Source organism: Orycteropus afer, unplaced genomic scaffold, assembly GCF_000298275.1.
Source record: "Orycteropus afer afer isolate SDZICR_OR568_19922 unplaced genomic scaffold, OryAfe1.0 scaffold00234, whole genome shotgun sequence".
NCBI lineage: Eukaryota > Metazoa > Chordata > Mammalia > Tubulidentata > Orycteropodidae > Orycteropus > Orycteropus afer.
In genome coordinates this window covers 4,279,353-4,290,639 of record NW_006921821.1, presented here as the reverse complement: position 1 = coordinate 4,290,639, position 11,287 = coordinate 4,279,353, and the positions used below count along the sequence as shown (strand labels likewise).

The 11,287-nt window shown below is 38.1% G+C and overlaps 1 protein-coding gene across 1 annotated transcript in view; it reads right to left on the bottom strand.

Moving 5' to 3' along the window:
* Positions 1–11,287, bottom strand: part of LAMA1 (laminin subunit alpha 1) — a 227,631-nt gene that overhangs the window by 138,684 nt on the left and 77,660 nt on the right. The window contains exons 4-5 of the mRNA XM_007949015.1: positions 5,017–5,259; positions 3,117–3,296 (exon numbers count right to left, since the gene is read on the bottom strand). Of these exons, the coding sequence (XP_007947206.1) occupies positions 3,117–3,296; positions 5,017–5,259 (423 nt within the window). The remainder of the gene's footprint in view (positions 1–3,116; positions 3,297–5,016; positions 5,260–11,287) is intronic.

Genomic DNA, 11,287 nt, shown 5'->3' with positions numbered 1-11,287 from the left:
ACATAAAGTGCTTTTCTCCTAAGGTCTTTCATCACTTCTATTCAACATTCTGTGGGAGATACCAGCCAGTGCAATGCCAGAAAAAAGGGTATCAAAGGCATACAAAGTGCCCAGTAAAAATAAATTGTCATCTCCCATAGATGGTATGATTGTATGCATAGAAAATTCCAGGGTATCTGCAAAACAGGTATCAGAAATAATAAGTGAATTTATCAATGTCACAATACCTAAAATCATTGAAGAAAAATTAGTTGCATTTTTATATCCCAGCAACAAACAAATGGAAGGTAAAACTTAAAAAGCAACAATTTATTAATACTAGCATGTACAAACAGAAAATATTTAAGAATAAACTAAACAAACGATGTACAAACTTTTAAAAATAAACAATAAAACATTGGTAAGACAAATTTAAAAAGAACTAGATAAGTATAGAGAGGCAGTATGCTCACAGATTTGATGACTCAATATTGTTAAAACGTCAGTTCTTCCCAAATTGATCAACAGAATCATTGGAATCCCAATGAAAATCTAGCAGGCTTTTTTTAAAAAAAAACAAAAAAATAAAAATTGACAAAGTGATGCTAGCATTTATAATGAAATACAAGCAAACTAGTATACCCAAAATTATCTTGAAAAAGAACAAATTTAGAGGACAACAGTGCTTGACAGCAAAAGTTACTATAAAGCTGAAAACTCCAACACCTCACCAACAAAAAGACAAACAATCCAATTAAAAAATGGCCAGAAGACATGAATAAACACTTCACCAAAAAGGATATTCAAGTGGCCAACAAACACATGAAGAAATGTTCATGATCATTAGCCATTGTTGTTGTTGTTGTTGTTATGTGCCTTCGAGTCGGGCGTGACTCATAGCGACCCCTCCTTGGGTTTCCAAGACAGTATTACTATGGAAGTAGATTGCCCTATCTTCCTTCCAAGGAGTGACTGGTGGGTTTGAACCACCAGCTTTCTGGTTAGCTGTCAAGTGCCTTAGGCACCATGCTACCAGAGCTCCCCATTAGTCATTAGAGAGATGCAAATCAAAACAACAATGAGATACCATCTTGTCCCAGGCACTAAAAGCAAACTTCAACAAGACAGAAAATAACAAATGTTGACGAGGATGGAGAGAGATTTGGACTCTCATACACTGCTGGTGGGACTGTAAAATGATACAACCACTGTGGAAAGCAGTATGGCAATTTCCTAAAAAGTTGGAATTAGAAATACCATTTGATCCAGCAATCCCATTACTAGGGATATATCCTAAAGAAGTGAGAGCCAGTACAAAAAACAGATACATGCATACTCATGTTCATTGCAGCACTATTCACATTAGCAAAAAGACAGAAACAACTTAGGTGCCCATCAACAGAAGAATGGATAACCAAACTGTGGTACATACATACAATGGAATACCATGCAACACTAAAGAATAATATAGAATCTGCAAAACACTGCATAATGTGGATGAACTTGGAAGACATTATGCTGAGTGAAATGAAGGAAAAATACCGTATTAGTTCATTATTGTAAAAAGTCAAGGAAAGGTTTATATATGGAAGTAAACTTTCTTTGTTGGTTACCAGGGGTGGGAGGAGAGCGGAGGGAACATTGCAAAAAATTTTAAAAACGAGTTACTATGAAGCCACAGTAATGAACAAAGTTTGGTATTGGTGTAAGTATAGATAAACAGATCCATGAAACAGCATAAAATCCAGAAATAGGCCCATAATAATGTCAAATAATTTCAACATGAGTACCAAAGCAATTTAATGAGGAAAAGACAAGTATTTCCAACAAGTGGGGCTGTAACAGCTGGATGTACAAATTAGGGAAGGTGGTAAACCTTGACTCTTACATTCCACCAAATATAGAAATTAATTTGATGTGGGCCATAGATGTAAAAGCTAAGTCTATAAAGCTACTACAAAAATATACAGGAGAATACCTTAATGAACTTGGGATAGCAAATAGTTTTCAGAGAGGACACAGAGAACCTTAACCATAACAGAAAAAATGACCAACCATACTTCTCAAAATTAAAACTTCTGATAATCAAAAGTCATAGTTAAGAAAATTAATATGCAAGCTCCAATGGACAGTTATATATATATATTGGTGATCCAAACCCACCAGCCACTCCTCGAAAGTGAGCAATCTCCTTCCGTGGCCATACTGCCTCAGAAACCCAAGGAGGGATTGCCATGAGTCGGATCCAACTCACGGCAGTGAGTTTGGTATGTATATATGTGTGTATATATATGTTCATACACACACACACACACACACACACACACACATATATATATACAACTCTCACCCTGCAAAATATATATAAAAAAAAACCTTTTATAACTCACCAATAAGGAGACAGATAACCCAATGTAAACTGGACAAAAAAATTGATTAGATACCAAAAGCACATGCTTAACATTAGTCATCAGAAAAATAGAAATTAGTATCATAAGGAGATGCCACTACACACACATTTAGAAAGGCTAAATTGAAAATGACTGACAACATCAAATATTTGAAAGCATGTGGTGCAACCAGAATTCTCATGCATTGCCGGTCTGATTGTAAAATGGTGCAGCTACTTTTGCAAAACCTTTAGCAGTTTCTTAAATAATTAAACACACAACTACACTAAAATCTAGAATTTCACTTCCATGTTATACAAAGGATATGACAATGTCCATACAAGCACTGTACACTTACACACTTCAAATCTATACATTTTCCTGAATGTAAACTGTCAAGTTTTATATTTTCCTTTACGTGAAAAAAAACAAAACAAAACAAAAAATTTAAACCCTCACGTGCTGCAAGTCGGATGTGGAAACAGACTATATGTAAAGAACAACTGCCACTCCATTCACTACAGTATGGAATTTTGGGAATCAGGTGGAGCTGAAGGGATTGAGGCCATGATATCTGTACCATCATCTAGTTTAAAGGTGCCATTTCTAACAAATCGCATGTGATGATCTTCCTAAAAATAATGATGTAACAGCAAGGAGGAAAAAAGCCAACCAAAAAGAAAAGCATATTTCCCTTAAAGAAAATAAGCTTTTCAGAATTGTCAGGAGAACTGCCAAATTACTTACTCTTCGTGTAACAATAGGGTCAAGATCTTTAGGCTCCCGATGGCTTAGGGTCATAAGATCTGCATTAAGGGTTCTGATGCGCTGTAAGCGAAGACGGATATATCTTGCAGAAGTAAATTCCAACAATTTGGGTGAAAGATCATCAGCACTTGGTCTTCCATTGATTAGTGATGTATGAATCTGAAGATAAAGATATCAAAATAAACACACTTCAATTCTAAGCATGCAAAAATACGGTCTCAATTGTTTAACTTTGAGACATAATCTTTAGGAAGATACTATCTAAATTGAAGTACAACTATTGATCTCTCTCTTTGAAGCAAAGAAGAGTGAAGAAAATCAAAGACACTTGGAAACATGGGACCTTGAGACATGGGACCTTGAAAAGTGCAATCTCTAAAAGAACTAGAAGGTACCTGGCTACTACTACTGACTGCTCTGAAAGGGGTCACTATAGAAGATGCTAGGTAGAATGGGAGAAAAATGTAGAACAAAACTCAAAATCACAAAAAAGATCAGGCTTGCTGGTCTGATAGACACTAGTGGAACCCCTGAGACTGTGGCCCTTAGTTACCCTTCAAGTCTGGAACTGAACTCACCTCCATGGCTCAACTTTTAGCCAAGCAATAGACGAATCTATAAGCTGAACAATAACATTACAGGGGTATGCATTCCTTAGAACAACTGGCCACACAAGATGAAGAGAGCAGTTTTTGTCCAGGGACAAAGCTCAGAAGGGGAAGGGATAGGAAAGAAGGAGGAATGGAAATGGGAAACACAAGAAGGAAGTGGGAAGAGTTCTGCTACATTGTGGGGATTGCACTCAATGTCACAAAACAAAACGTGTACAAATGGTTGAATGGAAAACCCATTTTCTCTGTAAAAGTTCCCTCAAATCACAATAAAAAGTTTAAAAAGTGAGCTTAAGAAAGAATAGTGTGCACACTTGCATATTATCATTAATGTTACGGTAAATATAGTAACTAATGCCAAAGAAAAGATACTATCTAAAATCAACACAGAACTATGTTCTCACAGAAATCTCTAATATTTGTGAACTATTTGCAAGCAACTGTAATCACAACAAATCTTCAATTTATTGAAGTTATCCATACCTGTGTCTTGGGGATTGCTGAAAACCTTTTAACAGGACCACTTTCCCCAAGTTGAGGTTAGTTTAACATCTATCATTATGCTATGGCTGCTCTGAAATAAATTCTAAATGTCATGAATAGACTAGACAGAGTGGAGAAAGAGTGTCCAAAACCCTCTGCTCTCTAAATAAGAGAGCCTCCTGCTCTCTTAACTAGTCTTTACTCTTGAATGCCAGACAGACTCACTGCACAGTTCCCACTAGGAGGAGAACTTCAGAGAGTTTTTGTAGTCTTATCTTATCAAGCCAGGTGCTACTAAGGAATGGATTGTTTTAATTGCACTCTGACTATATAATGGAGTGTTGCAATCTGAGTGTATCAAGTACTGAGCTGTAATACTTCATGAGCTATCTCCCAATTCAGTCACCCACCAAAGAGAAGGTGTAATTCATGGAGAAAACTGGGCATGCTATCTTTCAGAAGCATTTTCCCTCTTTCTTTAGTATTTCAACACAAGACAAAAATAGTCTAAAGGAGAATCTGATGGAGTTCATAAATCACAGCCAAGTGACAATTGAGGAGCCTCCTCGAACAAAACAAATCAATAAGGTGAACTGTATTGGCTGTGAAATTTATCATCAATAGACACCATTCAATGATACTTCAAATACAGTTAGATAATTACAGGAAAGATCATTGAAATCTGTGTTGAGAGAATTCTATTTTGAGTGGTTAACAATGGCTAGGCTAACATGGGTAGGAGGAGCTCTGACAGAAAAACTACCTCCCCATAGTGGGTACAGTACCTCTCCATGCTCGAGGGGCACCAGTCTGGAGTAATACGAGGTGCAAATCACTTCGTCATCTGCCCTGTATGTGGGTGGACCCCGTCGTGGAGTTATATTGTAGCGTGTCAAGCACTCCAAGTCACTGACTGCATAGTATTGCCAGGGGGTGAACTTGGTGCCATCCACAGAGCGCTCCAAAATCCAGTTTCCAGGTCGAGGGGCATTAGCAGCTTTGATGATGACATATGCAACTTGAAAGACCTGCAACAAAGACAGTGGAAGATCTCTATCAAGAATCCGCACCAACTGTTCAAAGCCCAAAGAGCCTCTTGAGAGACCGTTACAGATGATCACCAATGTCTCCTAATGTTTTCAATTATAACTGATTGCAAACATTGACCAGAAATATTCTTGTGAATGTTTTCCTAGTGACATTTAGTTTCAGAGTAAAACTCAAAAAGTTCATAAATAAATGTATATTATTAACAATATTAATATGAACAGAAGAGCTTAATTCCAATATTCTTCTCTATCTGGATTCTGAATAATGAAATAGCATTACATTACATTAATAGTAGTATTAAATGTATTTATCATACTTATTTGGAGATAGCACAGCTGAAGAGGAGAAAAAAGTCAGAGTGGGGAGGAAGACATCAAAATACATGTTTCATATTTTCATGTCATAAGCTGGAAAAGGGATGTAAGTGATCACTAACAGTAGCAAGAAATTAGTCAGACAAAATCTCAGATTTGAAAGAGACCTTTGTACACATCAAGTCCAAAATAGAGCACTAAGAATGAATCCTCTCCTACAATCTAGCCCCTCTTGGAACATTTCCAGTAGTGGGAAGATCCATTAGCTCATAAGACAGTAGTTTTGTTTTATGACAACTCTCCTTGTTAGAGGATCATTTCTTATGTTGATTCAAATACTGTAATAAATTCTACGCAAAAGATGTTAGATTCCACTTTCATACAACTGCCTATGCAGTAAAGGACCGAATTTTACTCTAAGGTGGCCATTATCCTTAAACCAAAAAAGAAAAAAAACAAAACACTCACTGCTGTCGAGTCAGTTCCAACTCACAGTGACCCCTCCCTGGGTTTCTGAGGCGGTATCTCTACGGAAGTAGATTGCTCAGTCTTCCTTCTGAGGAGTGGCTGGTGGGTTTGAACCGCCAGCGGTCTGGTTAGCAAGCAAATGCCTTAGGCACTAAGCCACCAGAGCTCCCAAGGCCATTATCCTTGGTTCCTGACAAATAACTTTTGTAGTAATTGCAATGTCTTGGTCTGGGACTTCCAGGCCACACCTGAGGATTTATGCTGAAGTGTGGGGTCTAGCCAGATAAGAAAAGATTCACGTGGAAGGCTGGTATCAACTAGCTTCAGGAGGCATGATTTAGCCAATCATGAAGAACTAGCCAATAAAAGCCCTGGACATGGAGGCTCAAAGAACTTGGTTGATGAGAACATCTGTTCTTTAGAGAGTAGTATGTCCCTTGGAACATGGAAGCTCCACATCACAAACCTTCTGAGGCCTCGCCCTATATATCCCTTAATTTGTATTTTTGGCTATAATAAGTCTGTAGTCATAAGTATCATAACTCTTTGTGAGTTTTGTGAGTTGTTCCAGTGAATTATTGAACCCAAAGGGAGAGTGGGAGCCAGTAGGCCAGAAAGTAAGGGTATCGTGCAAACTCCTGAGCTGTGGCTGGCATCCTGAGGGAGTAGTGCGAAACTAGCCAAAAAATTTGTGTTCAGCAGGTCAGAAAATTGAGATGTCATGTGGACTCCCCAACCTTGTGACTAGAGTCTGTGTATCTGGTAGTTTGAAGCATGATATCCTTTTAACTTGCAAGCTATGACTTAGCTCCAAGTGGCTAGAGTCAGAAAGAGTGTGTGCATTGAGGGCAGCTGGTGACAGGGATGAAGATATGGGAAGGCAGGGACTGGATCAGTCTCCACATTCTGGGGACTGGATTCATGCTGCTCTTTACCATGCACTCTCCTCTAACTTCTTGAATATAGCTGTCATCTATCACCTCCACAATCCAAAGTCTTCTCTTCAACATCCCGATTTCCTGAAAATACTCATTATGTAACAAGACTTCACTGCATGATCATGATGCCCTGGACACAACCTTATTTTAAAATATGATTTCCATGAACTGAATAGAAGACTCCAAATGTTTTCTGAATTGGGAAGAACATAGTGAAAATATTGTGTCCCTTATATTAGTAAGGGAGTTCTGATAGTGTAGGGCCTATGGCACTTGACTGCTAACCAGAAGGCTGGTGATTCAAACCCACCAGCCACTCCTTGGAAGGAAGATGGGGCAATCTACTTCCATAGTAATACTGCCTCGGAAACCCAAGGAGGGGTTGCTATGAGTTGGATCCAACTCAACGGCACGTAACAACAACAACAACAACATGCATTAGTAATCCAGTATTAGCTATCATTCAATTTTTGATAGTAAATTTAGATTGCTAACTCAGGATGGGGTTGGAAGCACTAAATAATGCTTTTTTTTTTTTTTTTTCCCCATGTGAATTGCTATTTACTACAGATTTCCTCTAACCCAGATTGATGCAGGTGATTTTTTTTTTTTTTTTTTAATTAGGGTTTGGGTGAAGATTTACAGAGTAAATTCACTTTTCATACAGCAGTTCACATATACTTTGTCTCATGTCATTGACCAAAATTTACAATGCAGCAGCTCCCCTCCCACTTCCTCTCCATAGTTACCTCCTCCCAGTGTCCATCCCTTCATTCTCTTCTGCACCCTGAGCTATCTCCCTGTGCATAAGCAGCCCTTCCTTCTCCCATGATTGTTCTCTCCAGGGCGTGTGTCTACTTGAGGTAAATGTTTAACTCACATGCCTGTACTTTGTTTGGCTGGAAACCACAGTTGTGGGTTCAATTCCAGACCTGAAGGGCAGCTAGGGGCCATAGTCTCAGTGGTTACACCAGGCTCTATTGGACCAGCAAACCTGGTCCCCACCTTCTTTCTTTTTTTTTTTTTTTTTCCTCCCAATGTTTTTTGGTTTTGTTCCACATTGTTCTCCCTCTTTATGCAGGATCTCCTACATCCCTTCCAAGTGGATGGCAGTGGTAGCTGGACACCATCTAGTTCTTCTGGTCTCATAGTTGTATAGGTTGCAGATCGGATGGTGTACCAGTCGCTAGGACTGATTGTTTCCATTAATTTTGGTTTTCTTCTTTCTTCTTGATGAGGAGAGACCCGTTGTTGCATCTAGATGGCAGCTTTCTAGCTTTTAAGTCCCAGTCGCCACTCGCCAAAGTAGGAGGTGGAACAATGTTTTGTATAGTATGTTATACCAATTGAGCTTGATGTCCCCTGCGACTATGGTCCCAAGCCCGCAGGATCAACTACTCGGTCCCTCTGGGTAGCTGGCTATGACCAAGCAATGACCATAACCTTGCCCCTTGTCAGCTCTACTATACACCTGGGAATTCTGATCATTCACATGAACTTATAGGCCCATTGTCTGCCAACCCTGTATATGATCTTGGATACACTCTCCATTTAGACATTGTAGGTGATTTTTTAAACAATGTTCATACTTTTAATTTTTAAAAAAATACATTGTTTTGTTTAGTTGCAGTTATTTGCTATTGAGTCAATTCTAACTCATTGTGACTCCATGTAGGTCAGAGTAGAACTGTTCTCTGCATGTTTTGCAAGGTTCTGGCCTTTCAGAAGCAGATGGCCAGACTTGTCTTCAGAGGCATCTCTGAGTGGGCTCAAAGTGCCAACCTTCCAGTTATTAGTTAAGACTTTATCATTTGTGCCAGCCAGGGATTCTTTTTGAAATATGTAATACATGTATGTATATGCATATGTAAATACATGTGTGTGTTATACATATATGTATATATATGTGTGTGTATAAATTCATGTGTATGTGTATGTATGTGTTGGGAAGTAAGTTGTTCACTTACTCTGTTCATGTTGCCTTTGTTGTTGTTGGCTTTTTTGTTTTGGTTTGCTTTTTAGTTTCTCCCCAACTGAACACCCACCAATTCCCAGGAATACAAGAACTCCCTAAAATTAACCTATGACAAATCAAATAATTTTACATTCACCTATTAAATAATTCTCTGGGAAGGACAGTTCTACCTTATTGCGATAACTCTGTTCACCTACTAGCAATTTCCTTCAACCAAGTTTAAACTGTGAGCATGTCCTGTATTTTGACAGTCTATGTGCATGTGTCATCTACCTGTAAAAGGTAACCACCATTTCTATACTATATTAGAAGCAAAATAATGCTCTCAAAGTTTCAGTATAGAGAATGATCAGTAATTTATGCATGTGTTGTTAATGCTTGAATTTGGACGTGAATATCCAATGTTTAAAAATCTAAGACCACAATTACCAATTAAAACTACTTATACAAACTAAAATAATACAAAAGGTACTTAGTCCTCATGTGGTCATCTCCAGCAAATTCTCCCATGAACACAATTACATGTTTTATTTTCCCCATGTTACAAATGAAGAAACTGAGGCACATAAAGGTTTAGTAAATCTTCCCAGGATCTCACAAGTCCTAAACTATATACTGCAGGACTTTGAAATCTTTTATTCTCTTCACTGCTAAGATACTCTACCTCTGGAGATTACAAAGAAACAGGAGAATGAAATCCCAGGCTGAAGCAAACTAGTTGTCTTAATCTCCCATGTTCTACTACTTTCATTAAGCCCTTGTCAGCTTTTACACTGAGCTTAGTCATATGATATCAAGTGGAAGAACCACCACAGTGGAAAAATTCTAAGATGTTTCCTTCATAAGGAATCCTTTAACTCCTACCTTGATCTCCAAGTTGGGGACCAGGAAACACAGAACAACAGGTACTGAGAAAGAGGATGTTAGACAAATCTACAGACAGCTTGTCTTTGCTTAAGTCCTAATTCACCAATCATGCATTGATGAACAGACCTTACACATAGTTAGGGAATCTCTATTAACATACAGAATTTTAAACCTTTGTCCAAATGAAATTCATGATATCTCTGTTGCCCTGATTTTGCATGGTTGACTGAACTGCCTCTTCTCTCCATGTAAGGTTGGCTGAACACAAATTGATGACACAGGGTTTTCACTCTATGTAAAGCCACTGCAGTCTCACCAAAACTGCAGCTGATACAGCCATTTTTAAAGCCACTTTCATCATGAGTTTCCACCAAGTGGCCTTTGTTAATGATCACTGGAATGCACATAAACAGGGTCACATAAACAAAGTAGGCATACATCAAACACTACTTTCCACAGAGGAATCCAGACAGGAATTTTCATATGGGCCTCAATTTTAACTTAAATATACTAAATCCATCTCAAGCACAGACATCTGAAAAAATATAGATAGCCTAAATCTCCAGTGTCAAAGGCCAGCTTCTCATGTGCAGGGAAAGTGAAGTTTCTCTTGTCGATGGAAAATGCAGTCTCTCTCTGCAGGGTGTGTTCTGCACGTAACATGCAGGCCCAGGCACCAGACATGATTGCCCTTCTGGAAATCTCCATAGAAGGACATACCTGCCTCCACAGTGGTAACTCAGCAATGAATAGAGGAATGTTTTCCCTGTCACATGATGGAAATGTAATTTTCAAAGACAAAACAGATTTAAGTGAATAGCTAAGTATATTTGAAAATAATATTACTCAATTATTCCTATAAAAGTGGTGAACTTATGTTTTATAAGCTTTATTTCTCATGAAATGTTAGAAAATAAAAGTTAAAATGAGTATTTGAATTAATATTTAGTACTCAAGAATAAGGGAGCAATTATTTATGTCATTTCTATTATATTTTAATTGGTTGCTTTACTGTTATGTCCTCATTTTAGGACCAGTAGAGGGTCAGTGAAAAAGAGGAAGACCCTTAACGAGATGGATTGACACAGTGGCTACAACAGTGGGCTCAAACACAGCAACAATTGTGAGGATGGCGCAGGACCGGGCAGTGTTTCATTCTCTTGTACATGGAGTCATTATGAGTAGGTATCGACATGATGACACCTAATAACAACATAAAAAACTAATAGACAAAAGCCAATAGCCTCGTGGATGAGAATTTTGGAATAAAACTAGATTTGTTTTTCTTTAAATTTGGTGCTATTATTGGAAATGCAAAGAAGACATGATGAAAACCAGGACCTTTTCTTTTCTTTTCTTTCTCAACATTTCCTTTGTTTATTTTGGGCAGAGTAGAGCTTGACTACCAGTGGTGACAAGTGTAGATCAAGCAGTTGTTTTCTTA